Source organism: Suillus subalutaceus (genome assembly GCF_016647625.1).
Source record: "Suillus subalutaceus strain FC151 chromosome Unknown DFJ58scaffold_165, whole genome shotgun sequence".
Classification (NCBI taxonomy): domain Eukaryota; kingdom Fungi; phylum Basidiomycota; class Agaricomycetes; order Boletales; family Suillaceae; genus Suillus; species Suillus subalutaceus.
In genome coordinates, this window is record NW_024540414.1 from 51,927 (window position 1) to 75,360 (window position 23,434).

The 23,434-nt window shown below is 45.7% G+C and overlaps 7 protein-coding genes across 7 annotated transcripts; 4 read left to right on the plus strand and 3 right to left on the minus strand.

Moving 5' to 3' along the window:
* Positions 1–2,364: 2,364 nt before the first annotated feature.
* Positions 2,365–4,064, plus strand: DFJ58DRAFT_846257 (uncharacterized protein; the record flags this gene model as incomplete). The annotated part of the gene is made up of 6 exons (XM_041393281.1): positions 2,365–2,639; positions 2,679–3,062; positions 3,083–3,477; positions 3,530–3,674; positions 3,752–3,886; positions 3,980–4,064. The coding sequence occupies 6 exons, from the start codon at positions 2,365–2,367 to the stop codon at positions 4,062–4,064; spliced, it is 1,419 nt and encodes a 472-aa protein (XP_041237886.1).
* Positions 4,065–9,779: 5,715 nt separating this feature from the next.
* On the minus strand, positions 9,780–10,981 carry DFJ58DRAFT_734075 (uncharacterized protein; the record flags this gene model as incomplete). Its single annotated transcript, XM_041386405.1, has 6 exons — positions 9,780–9,924; positions 9,975–10,225; positions 10,277–10,356; positions 10,643–10,695; positions 10,746–10,822; positions 10,874–10,981. 6 exons carry the CDS (start codon positions 10,979–10,981, stop codon positions 9,780–9,782), a joined length of 714 nt encoding a protein of 237 aa, XP_041237887.1.
* A 1,316-nt stretch (positions 10,982–12,297) lies between these two features.
* DFJ58DRAFT_626361 (uncharacterized protein) lies at positions 12,298–12,714 on the plus strand (the record flags this gene model as incomplete). The annotated part of the gene is made up of 1 exon (XM_041381116.1): positions 12,298–12,714. A coding segment is annotated over one exon (417 nt), but the record flags the coding sequence as incomplete, so codon positions are not given.
* A 1-nt stretch (position 12,715) lies between these two features.
* On the plus strand, positions 12,716–12,985 carry DFJ58DRAFT_668594 (uncharacterized protein; the record flags this gene model as incomplete). The annotated part of the gene is made up of 1 exon (XM_041382715.1): positions 12,716–12,985. One exon carries the CDS (start codon positions 12,716–12,718, stop codon positions 12,983–12,985), a length of 270 nt encoding a protein of 89 aa, XP_041237889.1.
* Positions 12,986–13,424, plus strand: DFJ58DRAFT_668596 (uncharacterized protein; the record flags this gene model as incomplete). Its single annotated transcript, XM_041382716.1, has 2 exons — positions 12,986–13,172; positions 13,228–13,424. 2 exons carry the CDS (start codon positions 12,986–12,988, stop codon positions 13,422–13,424), a joined length of 384 nt encoding a protein of 127 aa, XP_041237890.1.
* A 6,251-nt stretch (positions 13,425–19,675) lies between these two features.
* DFJ58DRAFT_734078 (P-loop containing nucleoside triphosphate hydrolase protein) lies at positions 19,676–21,964 on the minus strand (the record flags this gene model as incomplete). The annotated part of the gene is made up of 8 exons (XM_041386406.1): positions 19,676–19,951; positions 20,185–20,289; positions 20,346–20,381; positions 20,441–20,560; positions 20,868–21,311; positions 21,366–21,436; positions 21,470–21,588; positions 21,645–21,964. 8 exons carry the CDS (start codon positions 21,962–21,964, stop codon positions 19,676–19,678), a joined length of 1,491 nt encoding a protein of 496 aa, XP_041237891.1.
* A 67-nt stretch (positions 21,965–22,031) lies between these two features.
* DFJ58DRAFT_734079 (uncharacterized protein) lies at positions 22,032–23,189 on the minus strand (the record flags this gene model as incomplete). The annotated part of the gene is made up of 4 exons (XM_041386407.1): positions 22,032–22,687; positions 22,748–22,844; positions 22,898–22,992; positions 23,048–23,189. The coding sequence occupies 4 exons, from the start codon at positions 23,187–23,189 to the stop codon at positions 22,032–22,034; spliced, it is 990 nt and encodes a 329-aa protein (XP_041237892.1).
* Positions 23,190–23,434: the final 245 nt, after the last annotated feature.

Here is a 23,434-nt window from a genome sequence, read left to right on the forward strand (position 1 = left end):
CCAAGCGCATCAGAAGTTGAGATGGGAGGGAGCTGTGGTCGTTGGTACCATGATGGTAATGGAATTAGCGAGAATGAATCAGGTGTGTTGCTAGGACCACAGTCCGAAGTTAAAAGTGGTGATGATTCGACTGATTCCACGTGGGGGGGCTGGTCAACCACCATATCATCTGTCACATCTACAACACCACCATCATCCATAGTGCGAGGATTGATCTCAACTATTTCTCCGTCTTCAGGGTCTGTGTGAGTGTCGTCGTCACCTGTAGCCGGTTTTAGTTGCATCGATTGAATATCAAAGTGTTCCAATGCGGCAGATGCAAAGTCCTGCCCTACATCCGCAGTAGAGAAGGCATAGTTGAAGGCTGGGTTGGTCCGCCACCAGCCATGAAGCTCAGGCCACCAGGGAAATTTTTCGAGCTTTGTATCTGATGGAAACACGGTTAAGACATGTGCAGATCAACACAGCTAAAACGGACCGATCAACGACTTCATCTTTGGATCCTCTTGGAGCTCTGCATACGTCTTTCCTGCTCCTGACTGCTTGAGGTCCTTGTTGAACTCGTTGTATTTTCTTCGAAGTCTGAAACATCTTATCAGTGATTCCAGTGGGAAGATGAATGACGCAGGAACTAGATACTTACGTGCCGAAACGAGTTGAAACTGGTTTGATAAAGGCCTTAGGGTCCTCTTTGAAGAGTCGTTGAACCTCCAGATCCTCATCATTCGAAAATACTGCGTGTGCGACCTGTGAATAGACAACATCTCTTGAACTACCACTCTGCTTCTTCTTCCGACCTTGCTCCTTGGCATCCTTTGCCGAATCAGAGAAAAGCTTGATTCGTGCATTGTCATGTTCCTTGCACCAGGCAAGTAGCCGTTCAGTATGAGCACCACGGACCCCCTCCCAGTGAATGGTACACTTCTTCCCAGTGTCCGTACTGGCAGGTGCGTTGGCCCGGACACCTCCACCCTGGCCTCTCTGATTTGAGCGTGACATGATCTAGGGTGTGCTTAATGACAGTGATTAGATATTGGATTAAGGCTTTAGCAGCGTCAACGCCGGGTAACGACGATGTTGAGCACACTGGCTGGCAGGGCAGGTCGGAGTTCGAAACCTGCCGTACCGGCAGCATCCGAATTCGCAAAATTTCTCTGTGAATTTCTTAGAAGGTTCGACTTTGAGAACCGTTATTAAGATGAGAAAATTATATGGAACTGTAGCTACATGTGTTATAAGGGAGCTCCAATTTATATAGGAAATAAATAGGCTGAAATGACACTGCCAAAAGGATGTCGACTCAAAATATTAGAAACACTGGTGTCTGAACTGACACTCAGCACACCAAATCCTTTGGATAATCAGAATTGGTACTCCGCTCAGTGCTCACAATTGTCATGCTTGAAGCTTGAGCATTCTCTGACCGCCGTGATTGCATCCTTGGCGAGTCGGAAACAGCAACTCTGCTCTACTCTTGCTATAAAAATACAGAGGAGGTGAGTATTGGTATAGAGGACCTCTGAGAAAACATTTTTTTTGACACTCTGACCCAAGAATAGGCGATTTGATTACCTTATTCGGTATGCTCAGAGTCCAGTGACTCCAGTAACTACAGTAGCAGACAACCAAACACCACAATTTTGGTAGCCATCCAGTGTGAATTTTTGGTGCCAAACCAAGGCCAGATCTGAACTCAGGCAGTGAAAATATGTCTAAAAACAGTGGTCCGAAGTTTTTCCCATGAGGTTTTTGGCCTGCCAAATTTTTGGACATTGTGTACCCCTTTGGGGTGTCTGAGGCACCATTTTGGGGGCCCTATATCACCAAAATGACAGGTCACCGACAAAAAATATTCTAATTTAGCTATGTGGACTTTATTGTATATGATTTCACCCATTTGCAGCCCAACCCATAGAAATCCGGGAGCATTTGAGGGACATTCCAGGGTTAATTACCTCAACACTTACCATTTTTAGCGCTAAAACGGCTCTATATTGTTGTAATATTTTAATGGAATCATGCACAGATCAAAAGGAAGTGATTGCCATATTTTTTGAGATTTTAGTGATTGATTTGCGGTACTGCCGAAATTTTGCCCTAAAAAATCCTCAAATGTTGTGTTGGACAATCTGCTCGTGCAAATCCATTGCACTGGTCCTCAATAAACATATTCTGCACTAAAAATGGGTTCCCGGTCATTTGTGGCACCAGGAAAAATCAGTCTTTGGTGTTGTCCAAAATTGCTGATTTTGGCTGTCTGCAACTGCACAGTAACTACAGTGACCACAGTGACCATAGTGGCTACAATGACTCCGCTAGTGACCAAACAACTGACATCTGTGAAGTTATATTACATAAGTCATAATGCCTGTATTAGGAGATTGGCGTGCCTATTGCATTGTATCTCACATACCGCGTCCAGTGAAATACCCCGAATACGCTGACCTGCCCCCAAAAGAGAAGCATGCAGCGCAGAAGAAACGATGGTTCGACAATAAGAAACAAGACCCAGAAGAAGCGGAAAGGATAAGAAACAAGAATGCGGAAAACAAACGGCATTCATGCGCACATCAGTTGCTGCAGAAACAGCAAGGAACTGGTGGCGACTCCACCAGCGAACAGCCTCCTGCAAAGCAACAGTGAGTTACAAAGTCTGATGCAACAGGATCTTCGCACAGTGCAGGACCATCAGATACCTCAAATAATGTAGGATCGCCTAAGGTTCTAGATGCTACACTTCCAGTAGGACCGTCCTCTAACACAACAGGACCTGCTCACAGTGCAGGGCCAGCAGATCCCTTGCATATCACAGAGCTGTCTACCGTCCCAGATGATAGAACATCAACTGCACACGTCACAGGACTGTCCAATGTCGTACACGACCTAATACCCATTGATCCTGTACTCTTAGATCTACACAAGGCAGAATCATGCCAATATGCCAATATCTCAGTGACAATGAATATGCACAGCACATGTGATGCATGCGCAATGACCGAACTATCCTTGGTACCAAACAATTCCTCCCTCCCTGAAAATGACCCTATACCCCCCTCACCTTTGTCGGCCCATACTGATCTAGATGTTGTCTTTCCGTCAACAACGACTTGGCTTCTCACATGCTTGGGTCTGAAGTGCCCAAAGAATCAGAGACCATTCAATGGTCTGATGGGAGCATCACAGTGGTGCCATGTATTTTGAAGGATGGGGTAAATCTATGCTGGGATGATGTGAACACGGTCAAGAATTTCGCTAAGCTTCCAGAATCCCGTCCGGGGTCAGAATACGTCGAACATGTACATTCCCCTAATGGGTGCTCGAAACCAGCAGAGTTACGCAAGCTAATCATGGCAACACTTCGCAAAAATAGAGCTATTGTTATCCGAGAAATGGAAACTCCCGAGCATGCGACACTCAATGTAGACTATCTGGAAGATCACTACGGCGTGTCACCATACATGTGTGTTGTAATACACGGTAAGTCAGTTAACTTATTCTCCAAAATGTTTCCAACCCCACATTTCAACAGATGTCGAAGAATGCACGAAGGACTATTCAAACCCGTACAAGGCCGGCACCATCGAACAGTTCATTGGCGACATTCACGATCCTTCCAAGATTCAATGCGTGCTCGACGTGCCATCCGCACAAGGGGGTCTCCCACCGTTCTTGAGGTCTGCCTCAAACCATCCTCTTGCATCGTCACTTCTCACCTCATGTGTAGTACTCTCAATCATGGCATTGTAAACAGATGGAATCAAACGACAAATGACTGCCCCGTTGGCGATCAAGTCCACCCTGATAACTTCACCATAAGGGGGTGGTCGCTGTTCCATCATGGCAGATTTCTCACTTATCCTCATTACGACTCAGATGGCAGCGCCACGTATGTTAACACTTGCCGACGGGGGGCATGCCCTCAACTTTGAATGGCAGACCCATCTATTGTCATATTTTGATGTTGTCCGCTACCCTGTAGATGTCAAACGTTAATGTTTGCCGCAAGTGCTCGACAAATGCTCACCACTGGTTGGAAACAGCTAGCCAGAGGCTCTGCTTCATAATGTCGAAGCAGACCTCGGTCTTGACAGTATGAGAAGAAATAGTATCTCGATGCTCACCTAAGGCACGTTTCCATCTAGCTTTGGACCATTCAGACCTCTGAAAACATGATAAAGGTATTACATCTCTGTGGTGTCTATGAGGCAAGGAGTGTCAAGAATGGCGATGCCAGCCTCAACAATGTTGACCACTACGAGGGAGTCACAAGTGATTATACCTGGCTTCGAGGATCTGTTACAAGCCCCTGATAGAAATATGTCAATGATAGCGCTATTATGCTAGCTTGATCATGACGGTGGCCAGACGCTATGGTTATGATGGGACTAGTTGGTGATGTAAGGCTTATGCATGCGGTCAATGTGATGGTGACGGATGAATGAGGGTGGCGTCAAAGAGTCAATGCCTGTGTAGAAAATGTGTGTGGTGAAACTGAGAGGCGACAGGATGCACCAGACTGAGTGTGGCACAAAGTGCAGGGAAGATCAAGTGTATGACCCTGCATCCTTGGTATCACGAAAGCGTTCTTGGCGGAGGCCGGGGTGGGTGAGTAATACAACAAGTGCCCATGCGAACCTTGAAGCTGAATGAAGGTTAACTATTCAATGTTCATATTCATCTAGCGTCACCACAAAAGATGCATGTTTTCCCAGAGGGAGTACCACATTTGTCTAATTTCAAACATATAGCAAGTACATATCTGATTTCTACTAGAGAGTTCCAAGCTGAATGTACATGAGTTGATGTAACAAAAGGGAAATCACAGCTGTACCCGACTGGTCGACCCACAGCCCCATATCTATACAATGAAATATGGCCCTGACTGGCCCATGTACATTTCCGAATCATAGAATGTGCTGCTAATCGTCGCTGGCTCTTGCTGGTAAACAAGACCAATCTGTGGGTCCAGCAACTCCTCAGTGGCCATACCCTGTTGTGGGTAGCAAGTAGCTGACAATGACTCCTCTAACTGATAATCACAGGAAGGCATTTGTGGACACTCCAATTGTGAGAGGATTGGTCCGGAGGGGGGGGGGGGGTTGGAGCGGTGTGGGAAACACAACAAGAAGAGAACTCTGTAAAGTACTCTTCAAATGTTGGGTCAAAATTGCTATGCCTAGCTGCTATTCAACCCTAAAGGATTTCTGTACTAGACTCAGAGCTCAGAGAGTAGAAGTATCATCAAGCAAAAGACTGTGATTCAGACTGGTACTGACACTGGTGAAAGGGAGACATGATTATGTAAGCAGTAAAAATGCGAACATAAACTAAGGAAAGTGGGTAAGTGAAGGTAAGTAAAAAGGGGGAATATCAGCCCAGGGAAAACTATATTGTCACAGCGGTATCATGCTTCATGGATGTTAGTGGCACAGTCATTTCTTCTAACGATTTGAGGCAAGTATATTGACCTGGATGGAGCTGGCATGCGAAGTTCCTTCATCACTTGGCTACAAAACATGAGAATGATGTTCAAATCGGATACTGCAATCACACACAGTCCTCTAAGGTGAATGTCCACAAGCTGCGCCTTTAACACCCTTCCATGGATTGGAGAATTGTAAGCCTCCTCCATTTTAATCTGGATCTCACGTTGATCATTGGAGTAGGAGTTTGTGATGAAACGTAGGACATCTATAACTCGCCTGCTACTGCCAATTTGCCCCAATTTGCGTCAGGATGTCCATGACATATTTAAGAATGTTGTCTGTTGATGTTATTCCTGGGTGTCATAAAAATCAGTGGCAGTATGACACTGAACGTAATGAGTACAGTTCTTCAGTTCATCCTTCTCTGTGTCCATGGTTTGTGGTATCCAGCCCTCCAAAAACATTTTCATCACTAGTTTTTGGCGCATCCATGAGAGGGCGGTATGCAGTTCTGCTGGCAATCTCTTAAAATTCAGTTTTACAGGTGCTGGTACTTTGTGGTCTGAAACACCACCATGGATAAAGCTACCCAGATCATCTTGCGACATCATGCTACTTGAAGCATGTGACATGGTTTGTGATATGCCGGGGCTACGAGAGTATGGATGAACATGGTGTGATGATCTATCTAGAAGTGTTATTTGCCGTCCTGTCGCATTAATGTCATCCATTTCGTTTGCTCTAAACTGAATAATCTCTAGAGACATGGTAGTGTGAAAGAGGGTAAGACGAACATTTGTCTGATGCTCATCACAATAACATCTGTACTTATCAAGTCCACTGATTCAAGTTATTTGGCAGTAATCCAACCTGCCCTCAGCCAGTCTGTACTGTGGGTGTCACCATTGACCTCGTGTAAACTTACCACTGTGTTGGCTATAGGGGAGTATCTTCGGATTGGACTCCTTGCAAACAGAATCAAGAGGTTCTGATACATATTATCGCGATCGCAAACTATTTGAACTTACATAACAAACTTGTATGTGTTGTATATGTGCACCACTCTGGTATTTTGCCAAGTGGAATCCTTTTGAGTAGTAATATCTAACTATAGTGACCACAACGACTGTGGTGACTATGATACTGCAGTGACTAGAGTGACTGCGGTGACTACAATGTCTGCATTAACTACAATGACTCCAGTAACTCCAGTGACCCAATTGGCCAATATCTGCTGTTGAACAACTGAACATGGCACTCTGAAGGAAATTCCCAGCCCTGGAATTATACCACACAATGATCGATCTGATCCCTAGCTTCTGAATGCATATTTATTTTTATGCAGTTGAATCTGCAACAAATATTATTTGTGTCCCTCTGAAATAAATTGTTATGTAAAATAGTGTAGCACTATTAGTACAAAACACGCTCATATTAGTTTTTAGAGCATCTGATACAAGTTCCTTGATGTCTTGTGTGCTGAGTTGGGTGAGGTGAAGAATTGTGTTAATTCCACCACAAGTGCTCCAGTTGGGAATGGCTAAGGGTCGTTAGAAGCGGGGATGATCTTCAGCACTTCCTCCTTTGCCACTTAGGCTTCCGATGAGAAGTCAAAAAGCTCTCTGACAGAAGAGAAGACTATGGTGTTGTTTGGATCATGTACATTAGTTTGCATGACGTGTTCTTGACCTCAAAGATTTCCATTCAAATTTTGCCAAAGCAAGGTGTGACTGATGGGTGCCATGGGAGGTGTATGAAGCCGCTGGTATGAGTTAAATGCCCAAGAGTTTGAGTCACAGATAACGATGATCCCTCTTTAGCTCTAATGAATACTACCATAACAAAGATTGTGGTATCTTGGGTTTGCTATTGCAGCTCGTCAACCCGCTGCATTGTGTTCAGCTAGCACCTCGAATTCTATTGAAAAGCGAACAGGCTCTTTCATCAGTAAACTGGTGAACAAATTCAAATATCATATAAGGCTATATATTAATCACAATCGCAACAATCTACATAAATGTAGAGGGGGTAGTTACACAGAAATGTTTGACATTATGTAGGAATGATGATTTTTGAAGCCAACCAATCAAGTTGTCCCATGCTTGATTCACCATCTCCTAGTACACATACATTCATAGAAGGCAAAGTTGAAACCTAAGCAGACCAAGTGAAACATAGGTATAGGAGTGCCAATATGTGCTTAAAGCTACCACCTACTATTAGTCGAGGACTGTCCATCTCCTTGACTTTGGCCTCGCATATGCCAGCCAGTAACTTACCCACCCACAAAGCGAGCCTCATCTCCTGACTACAAGAGACACAAGGGATCTGCTAAACTTGACTTTGGTTCCCCCAGCAAGTGATAGGGTCCATCATTTTCTCCACCTCACAACTGTGACCAGGAGAGCTGGGAAGGGTCCCCCTAGAAGGCGATTTGGAAGCCCTGCAGGCTGGGAAAGAGAGCGAGATAGAAAACTACAGCATGGTAAGAAAGATCGCAAAATGACAAAGTGTCCACTTTACCCACTGTTATCTCGTGGTTTGTTTCAGGACAGCTACTTAGTCCAGCTTCCTTTGATGGTGCATCAGACTATTTTCCAAACTGAGGAATCCTTGATGCGAGATATATTCTAGATCCCGTGTTCTGAACTGGTGACCTGATGATGTTGTTACGCAATACTGTAATTCCTAGTACTACTAGACATGCTACCTCACCTTCTTCAGTACCTCCTGAATATGACTGTATGAAAAAGTCACATGACTCCTGCGCATTCATTTATACTGCAGTGTCTTCATCTCTATGTAGTTTCTTCATTTCATGGAGATGGTTGCACACGCCCCAACGGATCAATTATGTAAATGAATGTCAATGGAATTCCCATGGGCCATAGAAGCTACTGAGGACTGAGCCTGTTATGTAATTGAAAACTGGTTGCGGCCTTGCTACTTATTACCTTTTTGTTGCGTGTAAGTGAGTAATTATGCTAGGCATGACAAGTAGCACTCCGGCATCAACAACCAGTGAATTTTTGTCTGCCACCTCTCCCAGTGACCAGCCTAGGTTTGTCATTCACTGTTTACTGCGTCTCTACAATATCTGTTGTGCCTAGTAGTAATTCTCTCCTCAAGTTTAAATCTTCTGTGTTGAGAAATCCTGTGGACCCAAAGAAATGAGGCCAGCTGCAAAATATCCACCTGTTAAGACCGTACTCAAGAGGTATCGGATCCAAAGGGCTTTGGCCTCAGCTCGTGCACTGTGCCCCTTTCCCGAGTCTTGCCCCTTATTTCAGAGTGTTAGAGTATCGCATCTATTGAGACAGATAAGTATCGTAATGGATCCGTTAGGGCTTCCGGATATCGAACGTATATAGTAATGGCTCATCCGGATTGGATCCGAACTGGAAACTAACGGGTGAGGACTGTCCAAAGACAGAGACGGATATATAGACTATAGGAATCAATCCTAAGTCTCGGAGTTGACAAGAGTATCGTACTCGAGTCTGGATGGATAACGGAGGGACTTAGAGTCCAGACGGAATGAGTGCAATCTAAGATGATATTCGAACTGATCTACTACAGCGCATGTACAAGGGTTTATATACTATGGATAACTAACAGAATGATCAATAAGCAAAGGCGCGAGGCTATGTACGAAGTATAAGCAAAGTGTGTGTACAGCATATCGGTAAGTTGGATGGATAACAAATCATAACCGGGAATGAAGTATAAGCTAAAGCGGATCAGTAAGTGTAGCGGATCAGTAAGTGTGGCGGATCAGTAAGCATAATGGAAGTAAAGGATAACCGGTATACCGGTGTACAGGAATGCTGAAAGGAGATGAACGATAGTTAGAGTTATATGAACAGGACATGAAATAAGAATCAGATCGGACCTGTGGACTGGACAACGGATATGTCCATCGGATCTGGATCCGATCTGAGATCCGGATCTTCAGATCTGTACCCAGGAATATGGTATATGACACCACCACGGAAAGTCCAGGTCATCATGATCACCCCAAGCACTCTCACACCAAATATACCTTATCTCAAATTGGAGACTGTGATGAAGTCTATATAGACATTATAGATATTATAAATTCCATTGAAAGGTGCCTATTATTACAGACTATTATAGACTATACAGCTTGACGATAGAGGGCCTTCTAATATATAGCTCTATATAGATGTCCATTTTCCCATTTCTTTACTCTTCTCTACCTGACTATAATAGCTATACAAGTGAGGGTAACAACACCTTACTTTTATTGCTCTTATTAATATAGCTTAACACACCCACTAGTATACTACCCATAAGCAGATCAGAATATTGTGCACTAATCAAATCATATTTTCAAACAATAACAGAGTGCCCTTTGTCCTGACCATCATCATCTTCTTGCTCCTCATCATCCTCTGCAGCTAGCATGTCTTGAGAACTGTTACGCTCACTTTCCCAATGATCCATGGCTTTGTCTGTGTGGAGAACTACAGATGCCCTATGTGCTTGGTAGTGTAGATTAAAATGAGTAATATTAGCAGAAGAAACACAATAAAATCTCCTTGCAAGACCTCTACCACAAGATCGGTCTCCATCATGACCAGTTCCCTGCCTACAAAGACTCCTATGGGAAGGACAAGGCAAACATGTTTGTCTTTACCATCTCTGTGTCCTTTGGTGACGACGTTGATGTTGAAGACTAGCGATAGGAAAGGTAGCACGGGGGAATGACGGTTGCCCAGTAGGATGCGTGCGCTAGCTTCAAGTAATTCATACTCCTCTGGCAGGTATTCCTGCAGCTGGATAGTAAAGTGGTGAGTTTAGCTAAAAGATGTCACTATCCTACCCACGTTAATTTGAATCCATTGGAAGAGATCTCCAAATATCACCTTGACCAACTCGTACAAGTCTTGATTAAGAGCTGTCTCAACTGAGACATAAGGCGTAAACTGTGAATGGTTAGTTCATACATTGCTCCTCTCCATCATGTAGGGATGTATGTTGATTGGCACTGTGTCACCCTGTCATGGCCTTGTTAGTAAAATTGGACAGGGATACTTCAATTGGCATTACTCACCCTGGTGGCATGCCTGTTGTACCAAGAGAAATGTATCACCTCGAAGGAGTTATTGCTGTGTCCACCAATAGATCTTTGTCCTCAAAGGCAAGTAATCACTGCTGCAGAAGGGAGTCTCTGATTGATGAAGGCATGGTACCACAACTGTATGCCATCAAAGTCCCATCGTTGTTGCGCAGCTCAAGCTGATGGCTGCCACAAAATGTCAGATAGTTGGAGCTACGTTGATTCAGCTAACCTACCCTCTGATTAAGCTGTTAGGTATGAATATGTATGCATTTGACGGCGACATGATCCCATCCGCATAAAGACCCTCGAGCTTCAGATATCCAAAATCAGAACAAATGAATGGGGGGGAGTCAGTACTCACATATCCCACCAATTCATCCATGCTGTCCATCTTCACTGCCTGCTCTGCATATCGCCATTGCTCCTCTGTCCATACCAAGTCTGCCCCTCTCTCTTGCAGAGTAGGCATCTTCCTATTCTTGGGGTCCCTGCGTATCATCAGCTCCAGTAACAGACCTTTTCTCCAGTTGATCACAGCAAGTAATATTGAGCCATGAATCCCTTGATGCCACATAGAGTGAGTGATGACCTTGATTCATGTGTGAGAGATTCATATTTTCCTTATCTGGAATCAAACGTCGACACAAGTTGACCTTAGGGTAAGTGCCACTGCCCTGAATTGACATCAAGTGCAATATTTTCAACTTACCATGTCTGCAACTATTTCAGGTTCGATCATACAGTATGAAACCCCCAATTTTCTTTGCTAGGGACAACTACGATGTGAGGGTTAAGCTGGAACTGAGCAAACACACCATGGATGTAGGTACCGATTTCATTTGGCGTCTCTTCCCCAGTTCCAAGGTCTTAGCTGAGTCTAACGGGATCCGCACTTGGGAGTAAGTGTTGGTTTCCTGGTCAAAACACCAAAGTAACTGACCTGCTTATTTAGCGATCTCATAACAGCCTTTGAGGTGCAGCAACCTACAGTACAGCTTCCCTTCTCGGCCATGATACAAAGAGGAAGCCTGACCTGATACTGCTGAGTGATCTGGTGGCAGACTGGAGATGTGTGCGATCGGTTGGGGAGATGAAATCCTCCAAGTCAGAAAGGATGAAGGTAGATATCTTCAATCAGCTTGCTTGTGAGTTCCAGCGTCTGTCTGCAATATGTTTCCAAACTGATGTGTCTCTTCTCCACCTAAAACATCAATTATTTTCGCATCCCAAGACAACTGGGAATTTGTCCTTAGCTTGAAGTTCATCCAGGATGGTCTAGAGCTGTTTAAAGTCGACAGAGGTGGTGCTATTGCCGTCCAATGTGTTCCCATGAATTCTCATTGGAAACTATTCTTGCGCGTCATCATATCTTTCGCAATCACCCGCAATGAAATCATTGAATACGATCCTAGTATCAATACTGCGCCCGTCCGCAAAGGAGAAATCCGTTATATGAGGCTACAGGAGTACACCTGGAACACGGACTTAGCAAGAACCCTGGTAATTATGACATTCAAAATCTTATCAACTATATTCATCTCTGACTGCGCTGCTGGTTGAGGCACCTGCATTTTGCATGTCGAAGATGTCATCACGGGTGACCAGTTCATCATGAAGGACACCTGGCATGATCCCAAGCGAGGCCTCACTGAGGGCCAAATTCTTCAAGCACTCAAAGGGATTGCAAATATACCTGTGTTTGTTGCAGAAGTTGTCGTCTCACAGTATTGCTGGTCTCGATCCTTGGTTTTGAGAAACATTACACTTGATTGTGTGAGGGGTGGCAAGGAAGCCGGAATGAAGGGCATGGAAGTGACTGGGGGTGACGGAAAGTTTAGAAAGGTGCATCCAGTTTTGGCTTGCTACGTCATGGACTATCTGGAGCAATGTTTGGTGACTTGCACCAAGTATGGCACGTGTCCTAAATGTCATCGATCCACAAATGATCTGAACCTCAAGACTCCTGGAGAGAGACACACACAAACCTGGACCCTTGGTGTTATCAAAGAAGCAAAGGCCTCATCACCTTCCCTACACCAGTTTGATTCCAAGTGTCAAGCCTCTGATGTGTCAGGAACTGTGCAGCACCCTTTCTGGGAGGGATGCCCATACACCAATATCCACCTAGCCATTGTGCCAGACGTCCTTCACCAGCTGTATCAAGGTGTATTCAAACATTTGATTTCCTGGTGTGATCAAATATATGGCCTGTATTCTCTTGGCATGTCTTATTGGGAAGGTGCCATGCAAAGTACTGGTGGTATATCATTCTCTGCTGTATTTCATTTGTATTCGCGACCATCTCAACATACCCAAAATCCACTCCATGGTCCATTATGTTGAGTCCATATGCTACTTTGGCTGCACTGATAACTACAATACAGAGGTGTTTGAACGTCTACATATTGACTTGGCCATGGACACTTGGAGGGCCACTTGGAGGGCCACTAATAAGAGAAATGAACGCCCCTAGATGGTCGCTTGGCTTACAAGACAGGAGAAGGTCGCACTATTCCACCAATATCTGGAGAGGCAGGAAAGAGAAGAACAAGGGTCAGATCATGATTTGCAACATTCCCCTCAGACGATTTCTCTAACAAAATACCCCTCACACCAAGGGCAAACCTTACAAAATATAATGCTCACTCATCGTTGTCCAGGTATACTTGCAAACAATGCATAATATGATCCTCATACTCACCTATTATTGTCTAGGTTTGGTTGATGATCTCAAAGTGTTTCTCAACAAATGCCAATCCAAAAGAGCTGGCGCCACTCTCTTGAGTAGAAGGACAGTTGAGTTGAGTAACGTACCCTTCGACAAGTTGGACGTATTTCATGCCTTCAAGTTTGCTCGTGAAGAATTGGGAGATGATGCTATAGATATGAAGCAGGAAAAGGATTGGGTATGAGCACATCCATCTTTTGCAAGACTGGAGGAGCGTTTTGATACAGTGATTATCATGAAGTCGGACCAGTGTGAGTAGCCCCTCATCATCAATGGGGCACTGGATGTCAAGCGTCGAAACTGGGACAATGACCACAATTATTCATATATACAACAGTTTACCTTTTCTTTGGCCACTCATATGAGGTAAGAATGTTACATTTCTCCTTTGTTCCTTGGGTTGACTCACTTCCAAAAGCTATCTGGATGTTCGGGAATGGCACAACATTTACAACTATTGGTGGGATGAAGATGATGTCCTCTATGATAAATCCAACAACGACCCAATGAGGGCTGAGGTTAACCCAGAGGACCTTCCTTTGCTGGATGAGGAAGGGTTCAAAGTCAACATCTACAATGAACAGGGCTTCAGGGTCCCTCGGCGCGCTCCCGTGCAGTTCTCTACCTGTGGAGCACTGCTTAACCTTCATTCTGTCCATGAACTCTTCCGCTCTGAAGACGATGCTCATGGGAATGCTCACAACAGGGCACCATTTAACATTTATCCACTTGCATGCACAAAGGTGCTTGGTAACATTCAGTCCCGAAGCATCATGTCAAATTTCCTTCCACATCTTACTCGGATAGATAATTCCATCCATCCACCCCTAACAGATGGTGATGAAGATGGTGAAGATGTCATTGATGTAGATGTTCGTGTTCACGGTGCCTCAGTACTCCATGGAATCAATTGTCAGGTCTATAATGAACTGTCTCATTGTGTCAGGGATGAAACAAAATTTCACCCTGTTCAACTTGGAATGATCTCTGCACTTTGTCAGGAACAGCGACCAAAACTATTGCCAGTCGATGTCATTGGACGCAACGTCTCCAGCAATGCAACCATAGCCTCCCTCATGAACACTTTAATGACAAGGTGTCTGGCAACAACCAGCCTCAGGCACTTCAATTTGAAAATACATACACACTAGATGTTTGTCGCATGAAGGAAGAATTTTGGAATGGAAGGTTAGTTTCCTGCACATCTGTATTGTTAATCCTCATTCTGACTGACTGAGTAGCGATATATATGGCCAAGTAATAACCCCCCTGCTGAAAACTTGGAGCCATCCTACCGTGCTGTCACCCATCAGAGACACAATCATTGTCTTTAAGCCAGATGTGTGTGTTCCTTTGTCGTTTATTTTATGGGGTTCATGATAGTCTGTCTCACAGTGCATTCCCTCGTTATTTGCATGGGCAACCTTTCCTTTAACCGCTTTATTAGAAAAGATTTGGGATGCTCATAAGCACACTCTTGTTGAGGGTGCAGTAATCGACCCTTGCCTCATCAAGTTCACATCAATGGTTGAACGGGCTCTCAACTTTAGCCACACCGGAAATGCATGTGTGTTATGTAGGAGACTGATGGATAGAGCTTGGATATCATTGGGCATTATACATGATGGATTGCCCTCTATATCTAACAAGGATCTACCCTCAGATCAGCAATCATTCTATGCGAGTTGCTTGCTATGCAGCTGAAATAGGCTTCAAGGTTTATTTCGATGACATCAAATGTTAGTACAGGACAGCATTTTGCGGGAAGTCCAGCCCGCCCTCGATGGGAATGACAGGCATACAGCCCTCAGCCGATGGCTAGATGAAGAGTACCCTCTTTCCTATTCCAGCCACATCCTGGCATACCTTCTGAGGGCTATTGTCGATACAAATGATGGGAATAGAAAGCTTGAGCTTACAAAATCTCATCTCGGCAGCAAACCGCTTCCTTCTTTGTCAACATCATCATTAAACAGTGCACCATGAATCCCACTCCTCGACATCAGCCCCCCTTCATCACTGGTGGCCACTTTCTTGCTGTGATGTGAGTCGCCATTGATGAGATGGAGCGGTTGTACCAGTCGTGATTCTGTCACAGGCAAAGACATTGATTTGTTTGTCTCAGAGGCTGTTTCTTACACCTGCCAGTCACTCAAGATTAATCATGTCCCATGGTCCACGAATCCAATAGGCAGCGGGGGCGCTCCTTCCTCCATCATCATGCATGATGTATGGCTTAACCTTGGAGCTACCGTTGCCCTGAGACCTGCTTCTTCAGCCTCTTTCCTGACAAGGTGAGAGTCACTTCAAGTTGCTGCCTTGAGCTCTTCAGTATAAGTACAGCTGGAGGACTCCCGAGGTGATTGGTCTGCCAATGATGTTTGCCTCAATAATTTTGCATCTGTGGTGTGCACAGTTGTTTTGCCCATAGAATGGGGCACAGATTGTGCTTCTCTGACATCTTGTCCTCAATATGTCATTGACACTTATAACTACGTACAAACCGCCTTCAACGTCTCGGTTCCCATTCACCAGCTGGCCGTCATTATCTTTATCACCTTCTCCGGTCTGCTCCCAAATGTTTACCCACCCAAAGTACAGAAGGATGAGATCCCAAAAGCACCTCACCTACTTACATCGCATGTTCGAAACCTTGAGTGGGTTTTCCACCTGAAAAAGGGTGTTAGCAACCCAGAGCCTTTTATTACAATGATGTCTACTTTTATAATTGCCTTGTATGAACCGGAGTCACCCATATCTGTCATCCTCCGCTCACCAAAGTCTGATATCAAGGATTGGGTCACTAAACGCTGTGAGTTATTCATTTTTCTTGAGGCGTCTTACACTGCTCATATACACACTGTCAGCTGTGAAAGGCATTACTGTCCTTGCTCTCTGCAGGTTGGGTATTGCTAAACCTTGCACTTCCTGTGTTTTGTTCTCTCCCAAGTGGGGAATCGACATTGAGAAGCTTACACCCTCGTAGATTGCTGAAAAGCATGCTGAAGTGATCCATTTCATGAACACAGGAGGCACTTATGGAGGATATGACGCAATCTTATATCTTGTAGGCAGGGGCACGGGGGATCTTCTGGCCAAAAATATTTATGTCAAGGCTCGACCTCTACCTGTTCCTGGTAGCTCTTTGGCTTTGTCCGCATTGCCTGTCAAGAGAGCTGTCTGTGATTGGGATGATGACTCTAGGGTCACAACTGCTGCGGTTAACAAGATTGTTTGTAAAAAGACAAGGTTGTAAGGCCCACATGGATTTAGATAATTACCTCTGGAGAGTAGGTTCTATCACATCGCTGAAAGAAAACGGGCGCTGGGCTAGATAGTGAGTTCCCTAGTTGAGTATAAGAGATTGCATTATGTACCTAGATAGAATAAACCCTAGTGAGTTCTATAGTACATCAGTAAGGAATGTGGTAGGTATACTAGGATATGACTTACCCCCAGTCTCTTATACTCGACTGGGGAAAATGAAGAGCGAGCGTGGCAAAAGTACCGTGTGTGAAATTGCCTAATATGGCAACTCTGCTGGCATAGAACAAGTGTCTAAGTTAAACGAAAAAGATACTATGTAATATGCAATGGCACGCGCCAGTCCCTGACTCTTCTTTGGATCACGTAGCAAACTGTTATTATGATTCAACGGGAAATGTACAATTTTCTCTTAAACCTGAAAAGCATCACAACAATACATTCATATCGGATCTACTTTAGTGTATACCTTAGGTCTCTGTGCATTGAGACCAATAATATTTTATTTTATTTTGCTGAGAGCTTGTTGCAGCAGCAAGTCAGCAAACACCGAGTGGGCATGAAGAAAGTGCTGTACAATGACATTCACATGATCCACCTTTGTCCGTCGCTTAAGATTAGTGGCTGGAAGCAACCCGGGCAGATTTGGAAGGTCCAGGTACAACAAGGCCCAAGAGGTAATTCATGGTGGTCTGCTCGCTGTAACCAATCCAAGCAGGGAGACCATCATACTTCCTTGTAAGGGAGGAAGCCACCCCATCACAAGCACGCAAGGTCAACTGGCGCAGAAGCACACTGTGGCGATAACCAGAACCTCTAACTCACTTGGACAGATAGACAGAGAAACGAGGGCATGCGTAACAACAACTAAGACGCCATCAAACACAACACAACCACAAAATTCGAAGGAACAGGAACAGTGATGAGATACGAGCAATTTGAAAAGCCATGCACAAAAGTTATCAGGGGTCTCAAAGTGGTAGGTATGATATTGCAGGTAATAGAGTACATCATAGCATACGGAGTGATCAGTTATGTCATGCGTGACCAAGGTGACCAAAGGTGGAGGGCAGTCCATGCTCGTCAACTGCTCGAGCGTCACGACACGGAGCCTTCCCTATAAATGTCCTGCAAAAGCTTCAGAAAGTAATGAAGAACGAGTAATATACTAATCTCACATCGCAGGGGTCAAGAATGACAATTAGCACATTGAATTTGAGAATACAAAATAGGTCTTCGGACTTCAACATTGTCAATGGCCAATGAGTGTTATAATGTTCAACGTTAACGTTCAACATCGTGGTAAAGGTAAACAAAGAAGTACATAGCACTTCCTACTACAGGCATTATGACGAATTATGTAATATGACTTCACAGACATCAGTTTGGTTGCTATTTAGTGCCGGAGTCATTGTAGTCACTGTGGTCACTGTGGTCACTCACCTGGGTTTCCCAATAAGTAAGGCTTATTAGCCTGGACGATTACGTGTCTCACCCATGCATATTTGCCTCAACAACAACAAATCACCAACACCAGCATTAAATATTGCCCTAAATCACGCCAAAGCCTTGTATCTTTCAGCTGTGAAACCAAATCAGGTAACATATCATAAGCAATGCTTTTCGGTCATTCCTGCGCATTGCTGAAACCTTCGTGCTCACTGTTCGCACAGTGAGCTCAAGTATAACATGATTCCAATACCTTTTCTTCACTGTACTACATTATAATACAATTAATAACATTGATTTTGCATTTTAAGCACCAAATGACAACACAATAAGAGTGTACATAAGTATAAGGGCAATCAAGGTACTATGGCTCCTCCACCTTCATCTAGAAGACCAAGAGCGTCGCTCCCTGGTCGAAAATGCTCTATTTAATGACAAGAACATTTATATATAGTAAAAAATGTGAAATAAAACCACCTGGGTGCTGGGAAAGGTTTTCTGAGGGGGTATGGGGTAAGGAGAGGGCAGGAGGTGGGATACATAGACCTGGGCATGAGAGGATCAGGTACAGATGTAATATAAGCACAACTTAGGGAAGGGGGGAAGTAAATTGGGGCACTGTGGTAGCAAAAATGTGCCCCAAACCAGGGGGACTACTATAGGTGTCACAGAAATTAAGATAACTGCTCACCAAGAAAATGCGAACACAAGCGGTGCTCATGGAGCTTAAAAGAAGAGACTTACCAGAGGGTCTGAAGCGAAGTTCTGGTCCACTAGATGGTGTAAGACATGTATCTGAACAACTGATGGCCTCCTGAAAAGGCATGGGCCTTACATCACCATCCCTCCATCCCCTTCCTCAATGGGAGGCCCCCCTTATTTTTCAAATCAGTCCCTCCTTTTGTCGCGCCCTTCTGCCCTTGCAGCGCCATGCTCCAGCAACTCACTAGTGCTTTTGGCCACTCCACCGTCCTCATAGAACCATGCCCAACCGACTCTCTCAATCATTTTCAGACCACCGCCCTCACAGAACTGCGCCGTACCCACTCATCTCATCATCTTCAGACCACCGCCCCTCACAGAACTGTGCTGCACCAACTCATTTCATCATCTTCAGACCGCCGCACCAACTCATTTCATCATCTTCAGACCGCCGCACCAACTCATTCATCATTTTCAGACCGCAAGCCCTCAAGGCTGACAAGCACATCTGTCCATTTCCAAACTTCTCCCCACCCTCACAGCATCAAGCCTTTGAACTGCTGCATGCACTCGCAGCACCACAGCTGATGAATACATTTCACTCCCAACCGCAGCTGTACCGCCTCACTAGCACCTCCCCCAAAGGTAAGCCTCCTATCACTGGCGCATCCAAACTATGGACTACACCCTCACAGCCCCATCCAAACTACTATGCATCTGACCATCTTCCGCCCTCCTGAAGCATCGCTGGTCTCAGCAGTCTATTTTCATGCTTGTCACATAGTTACATCTGGTTGCACATCTCCATTGTATATAGCTTCATACCTTGGTGTGTTGCATGTTCCAATCAAACCCATTAGTGAGAACAAGTGCGAGATAACAGCGAGTGTGATTTCAAATCAGACAAGTAAATGTACAGTTGATGATGTGTTCTACACGTCTGGCCAGGAGTAGTGAGTGATGTGACCCAAAGCCGACTCTGCAGTCAGCTCCTGTCAGAGACTCATGTCGTGGGGCGCATCACATAAAGAAATGGGGCTTGGCTTTCTCAATCTCGCCACAGAACCAAAGGAAGCAGTTGATATATTTCCCTTCTTCAGCTTGCTCTTGGACCACCCAATCAATGAACTCATCTAGGGTCGAGAGCGTCGCTCCTCCACCAATGTCCTGCACCAGCAGCTTCCTGAACTTCTCTTGTTTTCCATGTGCTGAAAACCGCCTTGAATATGAACCCATCCCTTTCTTGTACACCATATTGGTGTGGCATGCTGGTTGCTTGCCGTTGAAGTTCTTTGACTGGGGCAAGCAGCATTGAAGCAATAAGAGAAAGGTTTGAACTTGAAAATCCTCTTGAAGGCTTGGTACTCTGCCATGGGCAAGGTGTTCATGTGGGTGCAACTGCTATGGTTAGCTTCCAAGACCAGCTCTGTGTCCCTTCCAAAGTGAAAGGGGCAATGGCCTGGCAATACTTTCATATACTTGTTCAAGTGGGAGGTCCACCCGAGATGACTCGACAATGCTTGACTCACCCTGCCTGCTCTAGCTGCAAAGGAGCGGGAGTGATTGCTAGGGAGCGATGAAGGAGGGGGCAGTTCTACCCTCGAGGAGGTGGGCGCAGATGGCTGTAATGCTGACTGTTTGAACATGGTCAGCCACGGGGCATCAGGCAGCAGAAGCTATGTGGTCATACCATGAAGGGGTTGTTGCTCTCCTTTGTTGAGGGGCGCTATGAAGACAGATGGGTCAGCTTCAGCAGCATCTATACGGCAGGTGAGCGAGACTGACAGGCTGATGAATGTCCTCCATGGCGTCAAGAGCCCTAGCTTGAGACGACGTTATCTGCGAATTGAAGTCATCATACATTGAATCGCTATCCTGGGACGTCGGTTGAACAGGAGCAGGCTCCTGTGAAGCATCATGAGTGCAAAGGAAGATGTTGTGGGAGGTCATCACACCCACAGCGACATGTGCAAGCATTTGATGCAAGGCTGAGGCCGATTGCAAATGCAGGAGGCACAGTCTGCATGGTGTCAGCTCCTCTGTCGGAAGCAAAAGGGGCGCTGATGGCCTCCATTGCAAATTGTTGCATAGGGCTGTCAGGAGAACACACGTCGCAAGGGATCCAGCTGGGCTCTTCAGTGCAACAGGCAGAGAGATCCTTGCCGTCCATACAGGTCGTGGTGACGTATCAGCAACATTCTTCACCATGGACCACATTGTGCAATTCTTCCATGCAGTGCTCCCGCCCCGTCCTCCCTCCATGGAAGCTCGTTATCCCCTCAGCATCTGTGACGAAAAACACATGAGACTCCTCTCTGTCTCGACCTGCGTGACCCAGCATCTGGTTGTTGACTATGAGTCTGTATGCCGGCCTGAAGATCACCACGTATTGGACATTGCATCTGTCCATGCCCTGCGCAAACGCTGTGGTGCACACCATGACCTTTGATTCTCCTCGGTCCCAGAGGTCGAGGTCGTACGCCTTGGTGTTCCCAGGCTTGAATAGCTTGCTATGATAGACGGCGCACCTGTTTTGTGTCACAAAGAGTTGGGCGTCGCCTTGTGAGGCAAAGAACATGAGCATGTGTTCTTCATCCCTCAAACGTCTGTTCAAAGCATGAACCAGGCTATTCAGAGACTGCTTCACTGTGATGGGCTGCACGGGGATGAAGTGCATACCAATTTCTGGATGATTTGTCGACAACCTGACCTTGGCGATGTCCGCGACCTTGATGCCGAATGGTTTGAGGAAGAGTGCCAGGCAGTGTGGAGGCGCTGTGGCTAAGAAGAGGGCGATCTGTCACCTCATCCTACTGAATTGTTTGGCGAGAACTTTCCATTTGATGGTGTGATTGGGACGGCAATTGCTTATGTCGTGAAATTTGTCTATGAAGACTCTCCCGAACTTCTTCCCAAGGGGGGACATCAGGAAACTGTGGAGAATGGACATGGATTAGCATGCTGTGGGAGGCAAGACCAGCCTTCTCACCTGGCGAATCTTTCAGATGAACAATGTTTGACCTGGAGAAACAGAACCTGAACATTGTCCAGGACATCTTTGGAGCGAGAGTAATTGTGGCATCGCAGACCAGTAGCAGTGGCCTTGGCATACTGTTCTTCAAGTAATGCGACAAAGGGGCACACCACAATGCATTTTGCTTCTTCATCCAGCACGGATGGAACCATCCACAGCATACTCTTGCCACCGCCGGTCTTCATGGCTATCATGATGTCGCGAGTGTCGGTCAAGACTGTGATCATAGCGTCCATCTGCACCTGGCTCCTTTCTTTCACTGTGGGATCTTTCATGATGTACTTGATGGTATCTCAAATTTTCTCTCTCATCTCCACAATGGCGGGCGGGGGGTGAGGAAGGTCAACTGCTGTTGGGGACTATGAATTCTGTACAGTCGTCATTGCTCAACAGATCAACCACACTCTTGCTGGCTTTTGGAAGCAAGGAGGCGTCATCACTGCTGGACAGGCTGATGACGTCCATGTCGGCCTCTTGAAAGGAGGTCTGAAGTTGACGAAGACGCTTGAGGCTCCTGGATGACTCCTCCTCTGCTTCTGTCTCGCTGACATGCTCCAGGACATGTTTGCAGTTTTGGTATATGTGGGGTGTGACTGGACCCAGACTGGACTTGGATGCTGAGTGGGACTGGGGTCGCTCAATGGATCGAGGCTGAACAGTTTCACATGCCTTTCTCTTTCCCTTGCGATCTATGATGGGTGATATGCTAGAGGACTTGGGCTGGTCCATGCCATCAGCCCTGCCTGTCCTTCTGGATGCACTGACTTTGTCGATCGACGCAAAAGGCTGACCAGGTTCATATGTCCTACCCTTCCCCTTGTTGTTGTGGACGGGCAATATTTCAGGCTGATCGCTGCTTGGCAACATCAAGTCATCCATGGAATCGGGTGAAGAGATGCATGCAACAGATGAAGGCGGCAGCGGTGAGTTCAACAGCGCCCTTTCATGTTCCAGGAAACCGCTTGTGGGTGGTGAGAGCCCCCCAGCAGATGCAAGGTCTGCAATGATGATCAAATGAGATTCATGACTTGTGAGGACATGCGTGGACTTGCACTCACTGCTGTTGTCCAGATACCCACCCAACCCTTGCGACGAAGCACCACAGGATGGAATATCTAGCTTGTTGTGTTCTTGAAGAACGGTGGAGATCAAGTCCTTCAGGGTTTCCTTGAACTCAGTAGCAAAAAACGAGTCGAGATGGGTTTTACATGGTTTTCATGAGCTGCGCGGACATGGTCTGAAAGGTCGTCCCATTCGCTGCGTTCCTCCTGGTTATCCAAATCAGTTCTGGAGGGGGGAAGGACTGAGACTGAGCAAGCTGTGCCACTGATCCCCCAGCCATCTATGCTTGCACATACTATTATTCGACAGTCGAGGCACGCCTCCTTCAACTACTCCGTAATGGCTGTGGTCGACGGAAGTGGATTGATCTGCAGACTCGGCCAGGATGCCATCAGCTCGGTCATAAGAGTTGTCGGGAGTGATGAACTCGTGGCCCATGGTGATCGTGCCTTGGTGAAAATCTCTCAATCCCCATCAGCAGTCGAAGTAGTCTTGGTTCCACTGGTGGAGGTCCTCCAAAACTTGGTGGCTGTGATTCTCTTTCCTTCCCCGATGCAAAGATATCTGAAACATCAGCCATGTGGTGAGAAAGACGTCAAGAGTTTGAGATGATGGACCGCGTTCACATTTTGTAAAGACATTCTGCTTCCTTGCCATATGCAATGCCAGCCAAGATGGCTTCC